Source organism: Dermacentor variabilis, chromosome 5 (assembly GCF_050947875.1).
Source record: "Dermacentor variabilis isolate Ectoservices chromosome 5, ASM5094787v1, whole genome shotgun sequence".
Taxonomy (NCBI): Eukaryota; Metazoa; Arthropoda; class Arachnida; order Ixodida; family Ixodidae; genus Dermacentor; species Dermacentor variabilis.
Window position 1 is genome coordinate 187,914,473 of NC_134572.1, and position 25,300 is coordinate 187,939,772.

At 45.0% G+C, this 25,300-nt stretch overlaps 1 protein-coding gene and 1 long non-coding RNA gene across 3 annotated transcripts in view; one reads left to right on the forward strand and one right to left on the reverse strand.

Moving 5' to 3' along the window:
* On the forward strand, positions 1–25,206 carry LOC142583404 (uncharacterized). The gene is made up of 2 exons (XR_012828613.1): positions 1–225; positions 20,879–25,206. It is a non-coding gene; the product is annotated as an uncharacterized LOC142583404 (long non-coding RNA).
* LOC142583401 (uncharacterized) overlaps positions 1–25,300 on the reverse strand; it is a 64,976-nt gene that overhangs the window by 11,536 nt on the left and 28,140 nt on the right. For both annotated transcript variants that reach the window (XM_075693851.1, XM_075693852.1), the window contains exon 5: positions 12,327–12,695. In XM_075693851.1, coding sequence (XP_075549966.1) covers positions 12,327–12,695 — 369 coding nt within the window. The remainder of the gene's footprint in view (positions 1–12,326; positions 12,696–25,300) is intronic.

The following is a 25,300-nucleotide window of genomic DNA, read 5'->3' on the forward strand; positions in this document are numbered from 1 at the left end:
GCCACGCGGGCTGGCAGCCACCTGGGCATCGCCTCCGAGATCGCATTGGCGTCGGTGGAGTCTCGGAGGCCACGAGCCAGCCTAACCAAGCCGGCACAGCGAAGTTCGCTTGCCTTCACACAGCGGAGCACTATGTTGTGTACCAAGTGCTGCTAAACCACGACGAGCCAAGTGGAAAGCGGACGCTAAAGACTATCAAAATGCGACGATAATGGATGCAACAAAGTAAGTGATATAACGAAGTACTGCCAGCTCTCCCTTCAACTTTGTTATAACGAAGTTCGAGTGTAGTAGATATTCGATTCACGAATCAAACTATTTGAATGCTCTTTACTCAATTTGATGACATTCAGGTATTTGCGCACCCCTAGCGACAGCTCCTTTTTAAATAGCATTAACATTGGCGCAATTCGTTTTTTGCAGCAAATCCAATGCTGTCAAAGCCCACATGATAAAAACCCGAGTGAAAGCTAGTTTTTTATAAGTCTTATGCTCCTGGAGCTTTCGTTTTTCTTTCTTTTTTTATGAGCATAGCCATGCCACAATAAATGTTTTTATAACTTTCTAGAACATTTTGAGGGTGCTTGGAGCATGCTTGTGCAATGATGTACAGTAAAACCTCCTTATAACAAAGTTAAAGGGGGGGTCGTAATTACTTCCTTATAACCATTAGTTCGTAATAGCCACTATCCATTTCTATCCAAAATTAGCAAGCAAGAGAGGATGTTAAAAGACATGTTTTTTTGCCGCAATTGAACACTCACAAAAGGAAGACACATAAAGACAACACAGGCGGCACTTCCCACTGATTTATGTTGTTATGTTGTTTATGTAATAAATCAGTTGGAAGTGCCGCCCGTGTTGTCTTTATGTGTCTTCCTTTTGTGAGTGTTCAACTGCAGCAAAAAACATGTCTTTTAGCAAGCACCAACTAGGCCAACAAGCAGTTTTGTTGCAAGAGAGGATGTACTCACCACCAAGTCTCACAGCAGCCCGCCATGCGAAAAAGAAAACAACCGTTGCACAAAAAAAAGCAAAAAAAGAAGACAGCAAGGAATTGCTACTTTATTCACGCCCAATGGCTCATCACTGATCGATCAACAGCACACCAGCTGGTGGTTCACTTCGCAGAAAAAAAGTCCTCGATAGATTTTTGCCGCGTCTTCTTCACACCAATGATGCCTTCTTCAGCTGCAATTGCTATTTCGAGTCCATCGTCGCCGTCATCGTGAGCGCCAAAGAAGCGGCACAGCAGGTCTGCCACATCCAGTGCTTCTGTGGGCGTCGGTACGTCGGGTTCGCCAATATTAGGCTCTGGGCTGTTGTCGACGCATTTGACACTGTCGTCATTAGGCAACCCCATCACCCGGTGCAGAATTTCCGCCTCCGTTGGCTTTTCCGTTGTCACCGCATCAGCATCTGGCACTGACGTACATGCAGAAGGCGTTGCAGTCGGGCACAACGCCGGCGTTAAGGAGAGCGTCCCACGATACTAGGGCTTCGTCGCCCGCGGCACCCTTATTGGCGGCAGCACCAAGATCTTCGCTGTAATCGCCGCTGCTGACGCCAAATGAGGCATGCCGGAAGCAATTGGCGATCATGCTTGCGGGTACAGCCATCCAAGCAGCCTGTAGCATCTCGATCGCCATGTACAAGTCAGTTGTGGACTCGCGCTTCATGCTCATATGGAGCAGAATCTGGTCGATCGCATGCTTGCGGTAGCTAGACTTAAAGTTCATGATAACTCCTTGGTCAAGGGGTTGCACAACTGCAGTGTAGTTTGGCGGGAAGCAGCATAGCTCAATGTTTTTGAGCACAGTGACAGTGTGATGGGCCGCCATAGTTGTCCAGTACAAGGCATATCTTCCAATTCAGCTTGCCCAGCCGCTCGTCCCACTCCCGCAGCCATTAGGCGAAAATTTCTCTCGTCATCTAAGCCTTACGGTTGGACACATAACTCACTTGGAGCTTTTGTTTGCCTTTAAAGCATCGTGGTGGCACACTTTTGCCAACCACGAGGGCCGGCACCTTTTCCGACCCATTCATGTTGGCACAAAGCAATACGGTTACACGGACCTTGCTCTGCTTATCACCATGGCAGCGTTCACCTTTGAGGGCCAAGGTTTTTTGCAGCAGCATCTGCTACAACAGGGCTGTCTCATCCACGTTGAACAAATCCTTGGCACTATATTTTTCTAGCAGCTGTCCAACATTTGTCTCCACCCACGCCACTGCAGCTTCGCGGTCGACAGACTGCGCTTCCCCGCTGACAGCCCTGCCGACGATGTCGTGGCACTCCTTCAAATGCTGCAGCCAGCCGACACTCGCCACAAAATCGTCATTCCCCATGATGCACGCGAAGTCCCTCGCTTTGAGCTGCAACAGTACCCCACTCACAGGAGTGCTGCTTGCTCTTGCGTCCAAAAACCAGTTGAAGACCGCCTTCTCTACGAAAGCGGGGTCTCACAGCTTCTTTCTGTCGCCTTTTATGCCACGTGCGACAGCACTGGTGACAGCTTCTTTGCTGCTCAACATCGTCGACAGCGTGCTCAACGCCATGCTGAAATCTCCGGCCACTTTTTTCTTCTTAAAGTTGGATTCGACGGCCTTCAGCATAGCCACCTTCTGCTCGATTTATATTGTTTTGCCCTTCTGTTTGCCGTCCATCTCCTTTCTGGCGGCGGGAACTCGCACGAACGAACCGATAGGAATACTGATATTGTTGATGCTCACTAGAGTGTACTAGACTATGGTCGAGTGGGTCGAACCTGAGGGCCGAACAGCGATCTGTCGCTGAGGCGCCGCGTGTGGAAAAATCTTGTGAACGCACTGCGAGCGAATTGGATTGGGGCGGAGACGCACTTTGCGGCACGTTCAGCCAATGCCTTTGATTCAATGAAATTTCACGACGGACCCTCAGACCAATTGCGCGCTACGCTTTTATAATAGTGCTTTATTTCCACAGCAAATTTACATTGACACGTTTTTGCTACGTATAAATATTTGAGGCATGAGTTATACAACACGACGTCTTCAATTTTGCCATCATTGTCCAGTGCATTGTCTGCTAGCGAGCACGCATTCGTTGCGCAGACACTTGCAGACGCCCAGTTTTTCTCGCAAGAAGTCTGTGCAGTAAAATTTTTTATGGTTTTAGTTGCTTTGGTGTGCCCGCAACTCTTGTCAGCCGGTATCAATTGTGGTTTTAGCCAGGTAAACTGCTATTTTTAACACTGTTTCCTAAAAGTAACACCTTATTTTTGCCACAGAAGCCGCCTATCAGCAACATGAAGCTACGTAAGAACATTTTATTGGTATCGTGTTATTTTTTATGCGTTTCTTGTTGGTGGAATATTGACCAGGGACAATGACCAAGGAAAATGATATTATAGTGAAATAAACCAGGTTTATTAATTCCGTGGCACAAAGAGATGCAGATGACCAATGCATCTAATGCATTCTAGGTTAATCTGAGGGTACATAGACATATATATCCACGACAAGTATGTAAGGCAACAATTATCAAATATCCTGACTGCACTGATTAAAAAAGTGAGAACTCCTCACTGGAATAAGCATGTTTATTTCAAAACCTGCACTATCCCTACGTGAACCGATTGACTTTCTGAGAAAAGGAATCAAGGCAATAATTGGACATTAATATGAAGAACAAAGTTAGGGACGACATATTGTCTATGTACTCAGACTGAATCGTGGAGACAGGGAAGTCCTTACCAAAGTAATCTCCGCAGCTTGTTTGGCGATCTCCTTCAACGTGCCAGCAGATGAAATGAAGTAGAAACATATAGTCTAATTAAATAATATTTGCCATTCAGATCATATTCGACTTCAGAATTCACTATTAAAAATTATTGAATAGCCGTTGAGGTTTGAATGTAATGACGGATAACATCACTTTTGAAATCTCGAAGGTGAGAAGCCAATGCAAGTGAGGACTTATTCCGAATGATTGTGCTGCTGGAGAATCGTGGAGAAGCACACCAGTTTCTGAGAGAGAATTAATGCACTGGTGCTAATCAGTTCTGCTGAACAAGTTCCTGGCTGTCATTCAATAAACGTGCCCCGTTTTGGGAGAGCCTGTAAATCTGCAAACTTGATTCGGGCAAGGAAAACATTTTTTTGACATTGCCACCATGTCTGCAAGACTGCAACCCATTAAAGCTGGGTGCCCAATGTGGTACAGTAAAACCTTGTTAAACCGTACCCGCTTAAACAGTAGTTTCGTTTTAAAAATAGTAGTCAAATCCCCGACTCAGCGGCCATTGAACATAATGTGTTTCGTATCCACATAAACCGTACCAGCTTATTGTGCACATATCGGTTAACATATAGTGCGTTGTGGCGTTGCGCAAGCGAGGACTCGCGTCATGCCGAAGCTCGGATAAAGAAGACGCCGGATGCTCAGCATAGATGAAAAATTCTACATCATTCACGCTATTAAACGTGACACGAAGAAGTCGGCACTGGCACGCGACAGGGATCTGCTATTGAGTACGGTGTACGCCATCTGGAATACGAAGAATTGCTCGACAGCGCTGCTGCGACCGCGAAGAGATGTCGGCTACAAGGTTTGATTTTTCGCCATCGTTGCCTCTGTTGTTACCGAAGTGTCAGCTAGCAACAGTGATGAGGACGACACGGAAAGCGACAGCACGGGCGATTCAGGCCCGACAGAGGCAGAAGCTGCGCGTTACATCAGCCTCATGAATGCAATCGACGCGACGAGAACAGCACCCCGCAATGAAAAAGGCGCCCCCTGCCACTTCTACAGTGCTACCACGCGGGTGCACAGAGAATACGTAATGGCAACAAGTAATCTGCCATGCGAGTGTTTACCGAGAATAGGGGGCTGGCTGAAAAGCTGGCACGCAGCTTCAGTAAGTTTGAGGCCACTGTCGTCGCTGCTAGGCCGCCGTGGCATCAAACGAAAATAACACTTTTGTTGCACGAAGTGAATAAATACTGCATGTTTATTTCCTCTTTCATCGCACTCTCTCTGAGTCCCGTTTTTGACAGGTAAGGGGGTGCAATCTCGTGCTATTTCGGTTAAACAGTACTACAGTTAAGTACATATTTTTTCCGAGCTCTGGCCAACTATGGCTTAACGAGGTTTCACTGTATAAGGTAAGCATAACATGATTTTTCTCAGAAATCAGACTCAAGAATAAGCTCTTTCGCTTACACCCCTAGAAAAAAGACAAAGGACGCAGCTACCCTGTTTTCTTCTTGTTTCTTTTTTTTAATTAAACCAATTCTACCGTTTTACGTCTGGCGATATGCTTATGTGGCACCCTGTTCAGTTCTCACCACCTAGGCTTCTTTAGCTTGTACCGAAACAGAAATACACGAGTGTTTTTCCATGTCGTTCCCATCAAATTCCGCAACCTGGTTTGAACCCTTGAGCTCAAGTTTAGCAGCGCAGCACCATGTCCACTATGCAGCCATTAATTAAGCTACCATGCCGCTTTCTTTTTTTTTCCTTTTAAAGGGTACCTCACCAGGTCTGGCCACTTTGAGCTAACAAGCGCACAGCATACATTGCACGATAACAAACGTGTCTGCAAAGTACTTGCTAGGCGTCGCGGAAAGATCTGAAATTTCAAACCGAATGCCGTTTTTCCTTCTCCTCACGGCCGCCATGCTCCAAGCCGGAGGATGACGTACTCATATGCCTGCGCCTACGTACTGGTGTCAGCAGTGTGATGTCGCTCGTGGTTACACGTGACTTCGAGTATTATTCAAGACAACATCTGTTATCTGTGCGCTGTTGCTTGAATTGACGAATTGAAGTTTAGAGACATAATAAAACACACAAACCAAATGTCTGCGTGTTCCTACTTTTACTTCGCACAGAAGCAAGAGAGAGGTACTTCCGCTTCGTCTGCTTGTTCCCACAGTCGTGCGGTCACATGCGCAGGTAACAAAACTATGCCATTTTCCACCGTGTTCCAGCGAGTGATAATGCTCTGCGGTCTGCTTGTTCTGCCTCAGTATTCGTGTAGCACTGAATTATACCGCTAGTCATGTTTCCTTGTGCACAGCACGCAATATTGTGCGCTGCACAAACGAGACAACAGCTCATGCGTGAAGCCGTCGGTGGAAATGCGTAGTGCCCAAAAAAAAGTGAGGAGAAAAAAAAATGAAGGCAGGGCCTGTGACGTATGCGTCACGCGATCCTCGAGGTCCAGTATGGGAGAACACAGGGAAGGAATTTCGCTTGCGGAGGCTAGACAGGGCGAGTGGAGAGAGCGTCTTGCATGAAAATGGAGCCCGCCTGCTGAAATCATGGGTTTGCGGCACTGAAATATTCATATCTCGGCTATTAATGAGCTGATCTGAAAAATTCTTGCAACAGAATGCTCCCTAGAGGACACATAACAACTTCCAGCGTGTAACCAAAACTTGCTATGGGGCATGGTGAGGGACCCTTTAAAAGCGAAGCTTTTAAGTGCTACTTTCCTCACTATAGTGTCCGCGTGTAGACAAAAATCCCGAAGATAGTGCAATGCTGGGCCGACATGCAGCGGAGGTGACGCAGGCGTTAACAGGGTGTCTACCAAGTTGACATTTCTAAATTCCCTGAGTTTTCCAGGTTTTCCCCGAGTGCTTTCGCAAAATTCCCTGAGTGATGCAGAACTATGTTTTATGTCAAGACGGGCTGAAACCATATCGCCCGATGCTGTCACACTCTAGTAAACATATAAAAAAATTTAAGAAAAAAACAATTTAATCCAATTTGAATACTAAGGAGAAGTGTTTATGTCATTCAAGAAGAGAATAGAAGGGAGAGGTTAATAAAATGCGCAGCAAATAAAATGTCTTCGAAAAAAATTGCAAATCGAGTCGGACATTCTTAAATACGAATGAAAAGGAGATGTATACAGAAGCTAATATTTTCGAATATGAGCCATTTCTATTAATTGATAGCGAGTGCAGTCGTATGAGGCCCAAACTTTTTCACAATTGAGATGCTGTCTCTACAGCTCGTAAGTCAACCGCAACTGTCCTGACATACTCTCAGCCCGCGCACGACGCCTCAGTGTTGTGTTTCACTGCTTTAAAGAGTTTATCTTAGTTTTGATGAGGGACACCAGCACCTCGGCATCAGCCAACACTGTTTCTTGAGCTCAAGCTCCTTCAAAACGGCGGCAGCACGCTTCCTTTCCCGTTCATTCCTCAATGCGTAGGTCGTTTCTGTTCTTGTCCTCCTCCCGCCACTCGTTCACCCCACGGACCATTTGAAGCATCTTCTTGGTCAGTTGCACAGTCCACGTGCGATTTTTCTAACTCCCTAGGGGTCGCGAAAACGTCCGAAAAATCGGCCAGTTGGAAAAAATAAATGCATGTCATTTACTGCCCTTAAGGGCTCAAACCGCCACAGGCACATTCGAAAACGCTCTGAAGGCATGTAGGTACATGTATTAGGCATATCGGTGGTCGTTCTGTCACAAGAGATATCGGGTGCGCGCATGTATAATTAAGGAATACATATTGTGTCCCGTGGTAGTAGCCCCATCCAACGCTTGTTATGCTTCACTGCAATACTTTTGAGCATGCTTCACCCAGTAACATTCCTGTAAAAAGGCGAAGCTGACTTTCGGGAACCGGCATTATGCAACGCGCCGTGCTTTCCAAGCTTCTAAGCCAATCGTGAGGACCACAAAGGCGGAGTCGGTGGCTTTGCTGACAGCAGCGAATTCTTTCAAAGAAAAACACGGCACCCAACGGCAAGAAGGTAAATAGCGAACGTAGAAGCAGCTAGGTCTAGCGTTGCCGCAGTGGTGGCTGGCTGCCAGCGGACCTGCGTGCGAGAGCGTCGATTCGAGGCGGCGAGGTAATCAAAACGGCAGCGGTGGTTTGATTAAGGCAGTTTCGGACCTGTGGTCACAGCGAAAAGTCCAGAAAATCGGACGGGGAACGTTTCTTGCGTCAGAAATTTGATACATTCTGATATATTGACTCTATGGGGTACGTGGTCGTGCCGTGAAGCCGTCCAAATTATCGGGCATCCGGAAAGTCAGTCGTTGACTATACACTGGCAACTCCTCCAGCCAACGACAGGGCGTCAAAGACAATTCAATACGATTCCTGTCTGCTGCTCGAGCCAGCATTACCACGACTTTTGACCCCTTCAATACAATCACAGCTAATTTTCCCTGATAGAGGCACAAATTCCGAGTTTTCCCTGAGTTTTTCCAGATTACCCAAAATCCCTGAAAATTCCCGGTTTTCCAGGTTTTCCCGGTTGGTAGACACCCTGGTTAAGCACTCTCCATACCTGGGCCGATCCAGAAGGTAATACAATGCCGGGGCCACCCGCGGCAGATGTGCGGTTCACTATTTAGGGGCCCACATACACAACTTCGCTGGTCATCCTTCGCCACAGTGTGGAAGGGCACTTTGTTTTGTTTTGATGTTGTTGTTAAGCATAGACTGGACAAAAAAATTCACACGGTTTGTGGGCCAAAGATTAGCATGTATAACAGCTATCTAAAACTGTTTTCGGCACCCGAGTGCTGACCACAATGAAGAACCCGGGTCAATTACTCCGTGTTCTTGTTCCGCGGGGAATACGGAAACATGAATTGAATGTTGCACTGCAGTTTTTTTTTTCTTTTTCTATAAGAATACTTCTGGTAAATCTGAAACAGATGGGGCCAATATGTTTGTTCGAAGCAGCAAGCAGGATGTTTACATATATTTTTTTCCGTCCGCATTGTGCAAGACCTACTGATGAAAAACTATATGTGCAGTAATACACACAAGATATACGTGCTGCTTGAAGAACACGAAAAATATTTGTTCCCCAAAGGGAGCCGTACAATAACATAGTACAATGAATACCGACACTGCGGCCGCAATGCACGTGCAGTCGCCGAGCAACATTAGATATAAATAATATGAGATCAAGAAGAGAAAGAAAGGCATCTATTCCTAAGGCACAATTACCTGTCATATCCAATTATAAACACCATTTGAGCGGTCTGATCGTAAACAGCAGTGCACGAAGCAGTACGAACGACCCTACCGAGCAGAATCGCCAGCAGTTTCCAACAGCGCGACCTTGATGCGGCCCAATCCACTTCGATCGCAGCACCGCCACAGTACTTTTCATTGTCGTGTGCCTCACTGCAAAGCATGCACTGACCCAGCCGCTCGTTCCACTCAACCATATTCTAGTACACTCTAATGCGCACGGAGGCAGCGACAAGCAACAACAAAACCGCAGTCGGCACTGCCCCACGCATGCAGCGCAAGAGCGGGTGGATCCACCAGTTCCACGGGAAAGGGGAGGCCGGAAGACGTGAACGTCGCGCACTATAGGACATTGACCTGACGGGTACCAAAACGATCAGTAAATGCTCATTGCGAAAAAAAGAAAGATTGCCGACGATTGCGTTGCTTCCTAATGCGAAATTTGAGCGCAGCTCTTCAGCTGGTTCGGCTTTTCTATATACTAAGGCAAATAATTCGAGCAAGACATGTATGTACAGTTCCAACTTTTTATTCTTCACTTCTTCAAGAAACACTCTACTCCCAGTTACTCCCAGTTTTTTATTGTCATGAAGGTAGTTTTGTGGTCAGAGAAATAGATGGATACACACTAGACTTGCAGCACCAATGCACCAAGTTGGGCGTAACGCACCAATGGATTCTGGCGGCGACGGCGCTGGGCCTCTGCTCGGGCAGCTCGTTTAGCAGCAGCAGCAGATGAAGGACTTCCACCGGTTGCCTAGCTCATGGCTCAGAAAGAACGGGCTGAGAATAAACTACTTATATAGGCAGGCGGATTATATTATAGTACAAACCATCTGTGAACCTCGGAAAATTCGCCTGGTGCGGAACATTTTGCACCAGCCGCCACAAATGGAGCGTTGCTTGGTGCAGCTGCCTCACTTATCAGGAGGTTGCGGAAGGCAGCGCGTAGGCACGTAGGAACAGTCAGCAACTGACTGATGCCGCTGACACTGCTAGCGAGTCAACTGAAGGTGGCTTTGCATTTTAGCTTCGGAAGCGCGCGCCGTGATCTGCTCATATCGAGCCGGCGCTTTGGCAACCGGAGAACACTGCGCGCTCTTACGCGGTTGCTGCCACAGAGGAGAGGAGGAGGGGAAGGGGTGCACGCAGTGACAAACGGTGGCGGCTATGTGTTTCGGCACGGGCAGCAGCACATCATCGAGATCAGCCGCCACTGAGCCGGCACTCTGATTGCTGTTGCACATGAGTGGCATTGGAGAAGGAGCGATAAGACCAAAGGTTGCGCTGTGCGCAAGAGAGATGGCAGCAGGAGCGCACGCAGCTAGAGCAGCGCGCTGGTCCAGCTACGGAGCTGGCTATGGCGAGGCACGACAGCGCCGCGAAAAGCCGGAACGGGTGCCAAAGAGCTGCGCTCTAAAAAAAGGTTCGTTATACCCATTGCGAGGAAATTTTAGCTTCGTTAAAACGAGGTTTTCAATACATGGGCATCTATTGGAATTTCAAGGGGAATTATGATTGCTTCGTTATACCTATCAGTTCGTTATATCCCGTTTCATTATAACAAGGTTTTACTGTACTTTGCTTTTGCTCTCTGTGTCGGCTGATAAACACGCATGGTTTTCCAAGAATAAACTTTATGTTTGAAGTAAGTGCTTGTCCTGCCTGGCTTTCCTTCTCGTGTCCTCATTTCTTGCACTTTTAGTTAAGTATAGTAAAGCATACGAACACGGCAAAAGCGGTTTTGGCCTTGTATGTGATTGTGCCATGCAAGCAATGTTTGGCCCAAGTTTATTGAAAAATTAAGAAAAAGGAGCGCATTATAACTGGGTCAATGCTGTCATTGGTTGTTGTGAGCTACAGTTAATGCTTGAAAATCTTCCCAGGGCTGGCAGAAAGTAGCCATTTTCTACCAGTGACGAGTGCGTTGAACGCATTCACTGTCCTTTAAGCTTCGCCAAGACAGACACTGCCACTAAAGGGGTTGCTATCGGTATCACCATACTGGTCAGTGAAATGTGTGTGCTGACTGTCCAAGTTTCAATTATCCAGCAAAGGTCGAGTTCAGGATCGAAATAAGCAAATAACAAGTGTTTGGGCCCACAAAAATGCAGGGGCACAAACCAGGACCTTCGGTCGGGATCGAATTAATCGAAAAATCCAGTTAATCAGTGTCGAATTAACAGAAGTCTAACATCTAAGGAAGAACCAGCAAAAAAAAAGACGCACACAGGAAAAACAGAAAAAAACAGGAAAGAGGCTGGAAATCAGCCTCTTTCCTGTGTTCTTGTATGTTTCCTGTCAACATCTTTCTTTAGCTGGTTTTTTTCTTAAATACAATGCACCAACTAGCCCAACAACATGTTTTACTACGAAGTCTGACAGCTCAATGGCTTGGAGCATTTTGCTGCCGAGATTGTAGATTTGACTTCTGGTCGTGACATATGCATTCTGATGAGGCCAAAACGCAAGAATGCTTATGTACGAACGAGCACAGGGTACCAGAACTCCGGGTGGTTGAAATCAATCTGCAGCTCTCCACTACAGTGTCCCTCATGGCACTGTGCTGTATCTGCACAGTACAACCCTGTCAATGTGTCTATCAGTGAAATGATCAACCAGTCCATGAATAATTGATCATTCAAGTGACCATTCAAAAATTCAAGGGGCACTCAGTAGTTATTTCTACATGGATGAATGTGAAAGTATTGTGGCTATGTCAGCAGAAGCTCGGCAACGTCCGGTGGGGCCACTGGCAGAGTCGCGTGACTCAAGTGGTCACGTTGGCAGAAGCGCTGCAACGTGATGAACGGTTAAGGCAATCAAACCCACGGCCCCCGTAGGTCGTGGTTTTGACTGCCTTAATTGACTCTACCTGAATTAACTGTGCCTTAATTAATACCAAAGGCGAGTTCAACTCCCACCAAAAGTAAAGGGTTTGTGGCCTTTTTTGGACTATGGCGTGGTCACGCCAACGGCATAAACGGTGTATTTTCCCCCTTGTGAGCCACATAATGCTTTTGCATTAACAAATAAATCAATTAATCATTCAATTAATCAATTAACAATTGGATGTCTCTCCACCTCCTACATGGCTCACCATGAACACTCCAGCTCTGTATTGCAGAGGAACTTGAGAAGGTGCCGTAGCACATTCCTTCTACATATGGTGTGCAGCGGATAGAGCACTTTGGTTTGATCAATTCAGTCCTCGTCGCTTATTTTCCCCATGTGTGCTGTGATGGGCTCTACCTGACAAGGGCACTCTGCTGGTAGTAGCAATTGCAAGGCTAGCGCTGCCTGCAATGAGCAACACTCATCATCCTCACCTTAAGGCCCAAGTAAACGTTGAAATAGCTGGCGAGCAAGCAGAGGCCCCAGGCGCCCCCACCATGGCCGCCACCCCAGAAGGAGACGGCCACTACGAGCAGCAGGGTGGCCAGGGAGGAGGCTAGGCGGCACAGCACGGGCGCCCATAGGGGCTCCAGGTTCTCCAGGGAGGCCAGCTGCAGCCAGCCCAGCACAGTAGGCAGCCGCTCCTGACACGCACGCTCGGTCAGTGCAAAGTAGGCGCTCGTCAGCACCAGGTAGGGCCAGCTCGGGCTGAAGTGCTCCAGTCCCTGCTCTAGGCCAAACACGAGCAGCATGAACACGCCCGTGATCACAAATGTCACACCCTTGGTCAAGTCCAGCACCACCTGCACACACAAACAGAGTGAGCTGGAGAGAAACAGGCTGCTATTGTACAGAAGCAAGGTTTGGGTACGGGCTAGTTGGTATTCCATGGTATCAATCGTCACTTACAGCGCATACATAGACGAGGAACAAAAAAGGACGACGAAGACAAGCGCTGACTTCCAACTGATTTTTATTATGAAAAACATGCATATATATACTGGGACACCAAGACAAAAGCGCCCCCTACAAAGCAACAACCCGACATGAGTATGCATTCAAAATTCATGACCTAAGAACAACGAGAGCACATGTGCGACCTCAGAAAAACCAGTTCTTTGTCAGTTAATGCAATTGATGGCTTGCTAACTGAGTCACCATCGGCAATCGCTGCTGCTTTGATGATAAGTCTGGTGCATTCATTAGAATGCCTCGCTAAGATAGTGGTTTCTTCGAAAAGCGGGATACAGCCGCACTGTGCGCAATGAACACCTAGAAACCCTTCGCACACCTTGCGCACTTCATTGCTGTGTTCTTGTAACCTGACGTTAAGACATCTACCTGTCTGCCCTACATAAGACCGACCGCATTTCAAAGGTATCTTATACACAACCCCTTTCGAACAAACAGTATACTTTTTTCTATGATTAACACTGCAAATCCTACGTTCCTTAGCAACAGGATTGGTTCTGACACAAAGCTGGGCAAGTTTCTTTTGGAGCAGAGAATACAACGTCGATACCTGCTCTTTGTCCTATTTTTTTTTAAGTTTGTGGGAGATTCCATGAACGTACGGGATAACAGCTGTTTTGTTTCTTTGATCATGTACCTGAGGCTCAAAGCTGTAAGGATCGGTGCTGAACTTACTGGGCAAGTTCTCCAAGACTGAGACAAGAAGGTTGCTCGGGTACCCTGCCGCCCTCAACCGAGCTATCTGCGAACGGAAACTAGGTTCTGTCAAATGATAACAGGATTTGGTTAGTGCATTATGCAAACAGGTCTGAACGATACCTCTCCCAATGAGTATTGAATGGGCAGATGCATAGGGCAACAGTGGCTTGTTGGCTCGCGGCTCGTACATCCAGCATACATGTTGCCGGGTGAAAGATAACTTAAAATCTAAAAACCTGAGTGACCCACTCACCTGAAGCTCATGTGTGAGTGTAAGCGGAGATAAACATTCTTGAAACAGATCTAAGGTTATCATTTGACAGAACTTTATCAGTGGGTAAAAAGAACCACATGCCGTCCTCCGTACAGTCCGTAGCATGTTTGATATTCTGCATTTATCAAACGACTCGGCAACAGTTGCAAATGATATGGAGGCCCACGCATAGAATAACCACTTCGATAATTTATCGTGCAACACAAGCGATTCTCGAGAATGGCGAAATAAATGTGATGCAACTTGTTGCCACTAGCTTAACATGTAAAATAACTTACAGTGTGAATGTGCTTTTGTGATCAGACTGACAACAGCACACCGTCATCGTCATGTTATGCGGGTATTAGAGCGTACTAAAATAAGGCTGAGTGGGACGAGTGGAAGGGGCGGCGCACGCTTTGCAGTGAGGCGAGCAATGACGAACAATACTGTGGCGGCACTGCGATCGAAGTGAAGTGGGCCGCATCAAGGTCGTGCCGTGGGAAACTGCTGGCGACACTCCTCGGAAACCTCGTTCGTACTACTTCATGCGCTGGTATATGCGTTCAGACCGCTCAAACGGTGTTCATAATTGCGTATGATGTGTATTTATGCCCTAGGAATACGTGCCTTTCCTTCTCTTCTTTATTTCATTATATATTTTTTTTAATGTCGTTCGATGATTGCACGTGCATTGTGGCTGCAGTGCCGGCTTATGTTCTACTATGTGTGGTTCCATTTGTAGAACAAATATTTTCCTTATTGTTCAAGCAGCATGTATCTCTTGTGGGTACTTTTGTGCATATAGTTTTCTATTAGTAGGTCTTGCGAAACATAGACAGAAAAACATATGTAAACTTCCTGCCTTGCCGCTTCAAACAAATAAAACATATCTGCCCCATTTGACACCCTGTACTCATATTTATTGGAAGTATTCTCACAGAAAAAGAAAAAAAAACTGCAGTGCAACATTTCATTCATGTTTCTGGCTTCCTCGCATAACAGAATGCAGAGTAATTGGTACGGGTTGTTCCATTACAGTCGGATCTTGGGCGTCGAAAACAGTTTTAGGTATATCCATTATATACGCTAATATTTGACCCTTAAGCTGCGTGAAATTTTTGTCCAGTCTATGCTTAATAAAAAAAACTAAATAAAATAAAAAAGAAGCGGTGCGGTAGCCTAACTAGTGGCTACATAGTGAATTTGGCGTTGCAGTGCTAAACTCGAGCTCACGGTTTTAAACCAGGTTGCATAATTTGATGCGAATGAAATGGAAAACACTCGTGTACTTCTGTATAGGTGCACTTTAAGGAACCCCAGGTGGTGAGAACTGAACAGGGTGCTTCATAATTATATCACCAGACATAAAAAGCCAGAATTTGTTTAATGAAAAAAAAAAAACGAGAAGAGAAGGTAGCTGCGTTCGTGTTTTTTTTTCTAGGGGGCGTAAATGAAAGAAATTATTCTCGAGTCTGATTTATAAGAAAAACATTTTGTGCTTATTTTATATTTCATACTTAAATGTAATGCTGTTCCCAACTGTACGTCCACTCAACTAAGCAGCTTCTCTATTATAAACGACTGCTTTCAGTTATCCACTGCACTATTTTAAGGACAATAATGAAGCAATTAAAGGAATAGCATGCCTCACATACACATAAGAGATATTTGTAGATCTGCTGTGTTCATTGAAGATAAGTGTGGTACCACATTGGGCAGTCGGTTTTAACGAGTTGCAGACATGGTGAGACTGTAAAAAAATGTTTTCCTTGCCTGAATCAAGTTAGCAGATTTACAGGCTGCCAAAAAGCGAGACGCTTATATTGAATGACAGCTGGGAACCTGTTCAGTAATACCGATTAGCACCCGTATATCTGTGCAACAGCCGCAACTCTCCAGCACCACAATCATTAGGAATAGGAGTCCTCACTTGCATGGACCCATCACCTTCGAGACTTCAAAAGTGCTGTTATGCGCTACATTCAAACAGAAATGGCTATTCGATAATTTTTAATAGTGAATTCTAAAGTCGAATACGATCTGAACAGCAAATACCATTCAATTAGACTATATGTTTCTACTGCACTTCGCCTGCTGGCACGTTGAAGGAGTTTGCTAGAGAAGCCACGGAGATTACATTGGTAAAGACTTACCGGTCTCCCCGATTCAGTTTGAGTGCATAGGCTATACCTCTTCCCTAACACTTGTTCATATTAACGTTCATTAGCTCTTTCGGTACCGCAAAAAAATGGTCGTTTTTATAGGCCTGCAGGACGTGAGCACGTAGAGAGAGTGGCAGGACAGGAACCCAGTGTTGACCGTCAGGGTGATAGACATGGCGATACAGAATGCGGTCGTCAATCTTAAATTGCGTCAGCTGTCGACGAAGGCGGGCATTAGGCGGGCGTGAAGCTCCTTGAAGGTGGTCTATGATGTGCCGACAGTAAGAGTCAGCAAGTTGGTGAGATTGGAATAATCTTTTGTCATGTGGAAGCATCTCGTCTACAGTGGCCAACGAGAAAGCATGTGAAGAGGGATCGTGCGAAAGCTTGTCACGGAAAGTAGTTGGAGGCCCATTGCATGGTGTAGTAGGAAGCAGACAGCGAGAAAGGGCACCTGCATCCTGGCATTCTTAGCGCACTTGAAGGTAAAATCGTATTCTTGCAGACGAAGAATCCACCGACCAAGCCGTCCAGACAAGTTTTTCAGCATTGAAAGCCAGCATAATGCATGACGGTCTGTAACGATGGTAAAATGGCGGCCGTGAAGATAAGGTCGAGACTTCTGCACAGACCAAACAATAGCTAGGCGTTCCTGCTGCGTGATGGTGTAATTCTTTTCGGCATTTGTCAGAATGCGACTTGCGTACGCGACAACCCTCTCACCTTAAGAGTCGTCTCGCTGTAGGAGAATGCCACCAATGCCGTGACCACTAGCATACGTATGCAGGAGGGTAGGAGCAGCTTCATCAAAATGGCGAAGTACTGGTTCAGATGCGAGAGCTTGCTTCATCAGATGGGCGAACCCTGATTCACATTCGGGAGACCCCACAAAGGAAACATTAGAACCCAGTAATTCATGCAGAGGTGATGCTATTGAGGCGAAGTCACATATGAATCGACGAAAATAGGAAGCGAGGCCTAGGAAACTACCCAAATCTTGGGTCTTTTCGGGAAGAGGGAAGTGCCGAAATGCCGAAACCTTGTAAGAATCAGGACGAATGCCATCTTTGCTCACTATGTGACCTAACACCTTGATTGTCTTGCTCGCAAAATGACATTTCTTGGTGTTTAGCTGAAGTCCAGCATTGGCAAGGCATGTGAAAATTTCGTCCAGACATTTCAGGTGCTGAGAGAAGGATGACGAGAAAACAATGATATCGTCCAGATAGCACAAGCAAGTCTTCTATTTCAGGCCACGAAGAACGGTGTCAATCATGCACTCGAACATTGCGGGCGCCACATGGCATGACATTAAACTCAGAGAGCCCATCTGGTGTTGAAAACGCTGCTTTCTCTTTATCGTCCTCATGCATAAGTATCTGCCAGTAGCCGGAATGCAGATCGAGACTCGAGAAGTACTCGGCACCCTGCAGGGAATCCAAGGCATCATCTACTTGCGGCATAGGGTATACATCCTTGCGTGTGATCTTGTTAAGTGCTCGGTAGTCAACACAAAATCGAACAGAGCCATCTTTATTGCAAACCAAAACAAAGGGGGATGACCAAGAGCTAGTAGAGGGGCATATTATGTTTTGTTGGAGCATGTCAGTGACATTCTCGTCAACGACTTTCCTCTTGGCTAGCTATATGCGATACGGTCGACGGCGCACGATGGACGTACCATCTGTCTCTATCCGATGCGTCGTAATCGAAGTCTTTCCCAACGAAGCTGAATGTGTGTCAAACGAAGCTTCATGTTTTTGGAGCAAAGCAAGCAATTGTTGTGACTGCGAAGGTGTCAGGTCGGAACTGATGGCAGCTGCAACAGCAGAAGAAGATGCGGTCCGTCCGGTACAAGGAACTTCAGAGGAGGCTGGTTTAAAGGAAACAACAGAGATAGACTCCGATTCAGTGGCGCAAGCCAATGTAGTGCCTTTAGGGATGAGAATCTTTTCGGATGTCGGGTTTGTAGCATAGAAAAGTGAAGGGCCATTATCAAACCGGACCAGCCCTCATGCAAAGGCTATTCCTCTTGCGAGACAGGGTCCAGATGGTAGTACGAGCACGTCCCCGCGGTCAATGATGCCAGACATGATAGTAACAATTCTCTGATGGATGGCGAAGAGGTAGCATGGTATCTTCTGCAGTAAGCAAGTGAAGGGGTGCGTCATCTGCATGAAGTGAATAGGTCATGTCTGTCATGTGGAGAACATGTAGCCGGCAGCAGATGGAGACAGAGGCCGTAGAAGGAAAATCCCATACCAATATGAGCTGCTGGGGCACACAAACTTAGCACCGTAAATTGTACATAATGCAGAAGTCCATCGATGGAAATACAAGCAGTGCACATGGCGGTAGGTCGAACGGCGGGCCCTTGAGCAGCGAGTAGTGTAGGTCCATCACAGGGGGTCGTAACTTTCCGGAGTCGCAAACACAATTCACGGTGAATAACTGAAACACTAGCACCAGTGTCTACCAAAGCTTCCACTTGTACACCTTCTACTACAACCAAAATCATATTGCCCGGATGCGATGGAGGAATTTCTGTCTTGTCGTTCGATGCAGCTTTCCCTCCAAAAGGTGCATAATTTAGCTTTCCCGACGACGTTCGGCGAATTGAGAAGCAGGTTTCAGTGGGGACATACAGCGGCGAAGGAGTGACGGCGAGCGGCGTCTCGCAGGACGGTACATCCGAAGAGTCTCGGATGCTACAGTAGGCGATCGAAAGCGGCCGCGCGGTGGACCATAAGGACGGCGTTGCTCATGGAAGCTCTATAGACGTTGGAAGGTAGCTCCAGGCGAAAAGTCATCCCATTGGTATACGTCATATCCGCGACGCTCGTCTTGCTGACGCTTGCGGCAAAAGCGTGCTATGTGGCCACGATAGCCGCAGTAGTAGCAGATGGGACGAGGAGGACGCCACTGCGGATAGCTGGGTTGGGTAGGTGCTCTGGTAGTCATAGAAGCCATGTGGGCCGGCATTGATTTTGGAGGCATCGGTGGAACAGCGAGTGGGGAAACTGTGGCTACTTGTGCGTACGATGGTGGGGCCTTAGGGGTTAGAGGATCCATGTACGCTGCACCAGCCACGGACGCCAATTTCTCCTTTACAACGTCTCACAGATTGGTATCTGAGGCATGAGGAGGCATAGGCCCTGCAACGAAGACAAGATAATGTAGTTCTTTTCGAATTATTGTGCGGATCATTGCCCGTAACGTGGGGTCATTGGCGGTAGTGTTTGCAGTGGTGTCTGGCTACAACCGTACTAATTCGAGTTCATCAAGGTGCTGGCAAGTAGTGACAATATCAGCGACGGTAGCAGGGTTCTTGATGGCTAATGCATTGAAAGCGATAGCTCCTATGCCTTTCGAGGATGTGGCGAACCCTGTCTGATTCGGTGATGGCCGTGTTCCCATGTCGACAAAGAGCAAGCACATGCTTGATATATGACATATAAGATTCTCCGAATTGTTGCTTGCGAGTGTCGAGCGTCTTTTTTGCTAGAGCGGAACGAACCGCCGGTGTGCCGAAGATTTGTCGGAGCTGCTGTTTGAAAGTGCCCTAGCTCGTGAAATCAACCTCATGGTTGAAAAACCAAGTCTTTGCTACTCCTGTGGGAAAAAAAGAGACGTGACGTAGCTTGGACGCATCGTCCCGATGGTTAGCCGAACTCACTCGGTCAAGGTCGTACAGCCAATCCTCAACGTCTTCTCCGTGAAGTCCAGCAAACAGATCAGGATCACGCTGGTGCCCACTGACAATCCAATACGGAGAGGCTGGAGTAGTCGAGGCCGAGATGGTTGATGTAGAAGTGCCTGTTGGCTCGTCCTGCGGCATGCTGGTGGACAACTGGCACAATCGGCGACCTGATCGAAGCTCCAGGAGGTTTAGCAGGGAGTCAGAGGATGGAGGACCGAAGAGCACACTCCACCACTTGTGATGCAGCACTCATCACGACATTTATTAGGCATCGGAGATGCAGCGAATCGACCACGCTCAAAGCACAGATCACGCTCAAGAGAAAGCCCCACTAGCGATGATGAAGAACCCCATGTGAACGCCATGTGATGATGGTCATGTACAGATGACAAAGAACAGCTTAAGAAATGCCCACAGTATTCTCTTTTTTAATTTACTTAAGAAACAGTTTGCTTACGAATTTGTGGACAACAGATTACTCACTAATACCACCTACACTAGGTTTGCGCATAATTTCAACTTTTTACAACCGAAATGTAACACCAACTATAGAAAAATGACATCCTTGTTTTCAGCATTAAAAATATGGAATGACCTACTACATTCACTTAAACTAACATCATCTATGAATGTAATCAAACATGAATTAAAATGTTTTATTTTTAATAAGTACTTTCATGCCCTATTACATGTTCTCCTGTATAATTATGGTTTTTGATATAGGTGCTTTTTTGTTTGTTTTCTCTTAGCAATGTATTGCATTACGTGCATTCATTTGTTTTCCTTGTAGTTCTTTAATTTTGCTGCTTTGACCCACATTTTGTATACACGTTTTCTTTTTCTTTTTAGAACTGAGGGTCCCATTGCAGCCATTCACTTTGGGACCCTCGTCTGCATACTATCTGTTACTATTCATTGTTATTTAATGGAGAATAAACTGAAACTGAAAACACACTACTGATTCTTTTGGCAGTATCTGCCCAATGTAACACACCCGCAAATCAAGCGCATGCCCACTATGTGTGCAAAGTAGAAGACTAGCGTAGAAATGACATTAGAGCTTATAAAGAAAGCAGAAATATAGCGCGCCCTGATTTTTTAGGCATAAAAATGGGCAAGGGTCTCAGATACACTCAGCGGCAGTAGCACCAACGAGACACTTCTTCAAGCAGCTAACCATAATCCCTTGCTACGCAGGAACTTCGAAAACCTTTGGAAATGGCCACCACCACACTGCAGCGCCAAGAGGGACCGTCATCGGCCCTCAAGTCAACACGAACCATACGTCACTGACGAGAAGATACAAAAGGCTGTGCCACCGACGTAGAATCTACATACACTCAGCGGCAGTGGCACCAACGAGACACTTCTTCATGCAGCTAATAGTAATCCGTTACTATGCAGGTTGGTTTTTTCACCTTTTCACACTTATTCTTTATTTATGTTACATTCCACTGCTGCTGAGTGATTCCAGTGATACCACTGCTGATTTACTTTGATCGCACAAGAGCATGTGCCTGAGTTTAAGCCTGTACTGCTGCTTCAGTGCCACATGCTTTTCCTTCCCGGGTGCGATGGCTAGTTCTGCTTCCGATATATGTCTGGTTTGTAAGCAATCGCTTCTAACAGATGGCTTGTGCCTTGTCTGTTCAGAGTGCGGGTATGGTTATCATTTGGGTGCCTGTTCTGGTACGAACAAGACTACCTACAAAGGAATGGCAGACACTGCTAAAAAATGGTGGCGATGTCAAACATATGTAATTTCAGCTGCTCGAGGCCCCCCAAAAGTAACGAAGCAGGTGCAGAACGTGCAGTCGTTCACTGAAAAGATGCTAATAGAAATCAACAAAAAGCTTTGTGAACTGCCAGATATTAAAAGAAACTAGATGTCCTTTTCCAGGTCAAAGAAACTGTGGAAAGTATGGAAATGTCTGTCCAGAGTCTTTCAGATCAGTACGATCAAGTACTAGCAGAAATGAAGCTTCAGTCAACTAAAATTGTTACTTTAAAGAAAAGAGTTGAAAAGATTGAGTCAGTGAACACTGATCAGGAAGTCGTGGAACTGCAACAACAAATGAACAGCTTGGAACAATACAGTAGAAGGTATAATTTAGAAGTACATGGACTTGTGCAAGCCGACAATGAAAATCTGTTCCAAAAGATCAATGCTATTGCCCAGGAGTTAGGCCTGGCTCAGTTGACTAAACAGGACGTAGAAGGTCTTCATAGACTGCCAACTAAATGTGGTAAAACCCCGGAAGTTCTGGTTAGTTTTTCTTTGCATGCAATGAAGGATCAATGGATGGCAAAGAAGCAAAGTATGAGGGAAGCTAAGTCCACGGTATACTTTCTTGATAATTCAACAGCGCAGAACAAAAAGCTCATGTGGATGATGAGGGCGAAGGCTACAGAGAAGCAGTATGAATATGCATGGCACAGTAATGGGAAGCTGTTGGTGCGCAAGAGCAACAGTGAACCGGCAATACAGATTGCATGTGATGCCGACCTGGAAAAGATAATCCAAACGTATGCCACTGTTCCTACGTCTTATTTATCTGTTCGCCTTCCTTTTCTTTTTTCGTGGCATCACAAACTAGGCCCTTTTACTACGATGCTGTATCTTTTAATCCTGCTGTGCGCTGTTTGCTTGTTCACGAAAATGACAGGATGTCAGTTTTTCATGTGGACACTAGAAGCCTAAAAAATAAGCACTTTGAAATACAGACGGCCTTTGGTTACCTAAATCATAGATTTGATATACTTGCATACACATTTGCAATTTGAAGAGATGTTCAGAAAAAACTGTAGAGGTGGTGGCGTAGCATTTTACGTTAAAGAAAATCTTCAATATGAATTTTTGTCAGACTTTTCTTTTGTTCGTACGCACTACGAATCAATTGCTGTGAAATGTTGTGGAACCCTGGTTGCCTGTATTTATTGACCCCCATCTAGTGAAATTACTGAATTTGTTCAGTTTGTATGTGATCTGCTTGAATATGCATGTATCCTAAATATGCCTGTTGTTTTAGTGGGAGATTTCAATATTGATATGTTAACAAACAGCTGCCCACAACGTTTTTTTTATGAAGCCAGCGATACATTTCACTGCACCAATGTTATCCAGTCATCAACCAGAATAGCCTTAGAGAGCAACTAGTTAATAGATTTGTGTGTCACAAACCATGAGTTGTCTAGTGTTCGATCTGGTGTTTTCACATTTGATTTAAGCGACCACCTACCTATTTTCTGCTTTTTTCCCCGGTTAACAAGAAAACAAAAAAAAACTGCCAGCTCAACAAATTGTATACCAAAGTTTCAATCAAGATAATCTGGCTACGTTTAGATCTATGATAGAAAGCATTGAATGGAGCGATGTTTACAATGAGAAAAATCCTAGTATAGCGTATAATATCTTCCTTGAGTTAGTAAAAAGCAAATATGATAGTGCATTTCCATTGTTAGTAAAAAAAACCTACCAAAAGTCTCGAAAGCCATGGGTAACAAGGGAGTTGTATAAACGAATTGTAGCACATGACAAACTTTTTGACAAATTCATCCTATTAAAAGACCCAGTCATACTTAAGGAATATAAAAAAATTAAGAAACAAGTTAGGTGCTGATATAAAAAAAGCACGGAAAGAATACTACAAGAATAAATTTGCCGCAATTTCAAACTGTCCTAAAAAAATCTGGAATTGTCTTAGTGACCTTATGGGAAGGGCTACTTGTCATGTTCCTAACACATTAACACTCAATAATGTTGACTACAGTGGCGTTGCCTTGGCAGACAAACTTAATGCGCATTTCTTATCCTCTAGTGAATCGGTTCAAAAACAAGATAGAAAGCATGAAATTAATCAATACATTGCCTCTCCAGTTGTAAGTTCTATATTCTTAAAGCCGTGCAGTAAACATGAAGTGTTCACGTTCCTTCGAAACCTAGATAAATTCACGGTGGCTGGAGCAGATGAAATTAAGGCTGAACCAATTATTGCTGTTGCCGATCTAATCAGCTTGCCACTACAACATATTTGTAATGATGCTTTAGACCAAGATGAAAATTGCAAGAGTAGTTGTTTTGCACAAAGGTCGCCTCTATGACAACATAAATAACTATAGGCCTATATCTGTCCTTCCTTTGTTTTCTAAGCTACTCGAATATTTGATAAAAGAAAGACTATGTAAGTTTCTCGACACCAGACAAATTCTTGTGAAAGAACAGTTCGAGTTTCGGGAGAGAAAGTCAACTGAAATGGCACTACTTAGTATAAATGAAAAAATACTTTCTAATACGAATGAGTTCACAGTCTGACTTTTCTTAGATTTCAAAAAGGCACTTGATTCTATTAAACACGATATTTTATTTTATAAGCTACCGTTTTATGGCATTCGAGGAGTTGCCTTAAGTTTGATTCGCAGTTATCTTTCCGGTTGCGTTCAGTATACATGTTTGAATGGCCATCTGTCACAAATGAAGCTATTAATATATGGCATACCACAAGGGTCTATTCTAGGTCCAATATTCTTTATTATCTATATAAATGATATAGTAGCCATCCCTAGAACTCCTGCAATAATTTTTTATGCGGATGACACCAGTGTATTTTTTTCTGGTATGCATCTCGATAATATACATGTCGAGGCTAATGCATGGTTACAAGAATTGTCATTATGGTTGAATGTAAATAAACTCGAATTAAATGTCAATAAAACAAACGTTATTGTATTTAAAGCATGCACCAAACCTGATGATTCTGAACTTCAACTTACATTTAAAAACAATGCAATTGAATGTGTTTCATTCTACAAGTTTTTAGGTGTCCTTTTAGAAGAACACTTGGGCTGGTCCCAGCATATTAACAAAATTAATTCCAAAGTATCAAGGTAACTCTGTGTGCTCTACAAGATTAGAAACCTTGTTCCCAAATGGCTGAAACGGCAGTTATATTACACTATAGTACATTCACATCTTCACTATTGTATACTGATATGAAGGTCTACAACCAAAACTAATCTTATGAGGTTGATAACGTTACAGAAAAAAGTGATACGATATGTTGAAAATCTCTCGTACAACAACCATACAGGTTTGCACTCGAACACTCTGATCTAAAAGTGAATCAACTATGCAAGTTGAAATTGCTTTCTTACGTCTATAAAAGCTCGATCCTTCTAAATATGTTGAATTGCAATCTAGTAGTAATGTGCCTTACAAATTAAGGCATGACCATTACAGAACTCCACTTGTGAGGACCAACTACGGAACCCAAATGCTTTCATACTGAATTGCCAGTCTTCTCAACAGACATACACGGGCGATAGAAATTATTCAGAAATGCATGTCCCTGAACTCTTTCAAAAAGAATGTTAAAGCTTACATCCTTTCCTGTCCTAATAATGAATAGGTTGTGTATACAGAATTTTTTTATGATTCTAGGGTTCCTTATTTGTACGAATTTTCCTTTAAGAATTTAAAAGCTTCTACCTTGTTCAGTTCTTTACTTTGCATAAAACTGTGTTGTGTATGTGACGGTAGTGTATTATGTTCTTTCTGTTGCTGCATGCTCTGAGTGTGTGTATTCGGGTGCTTGGGTCCCGTCAGGCAGAGCATACTTGCCT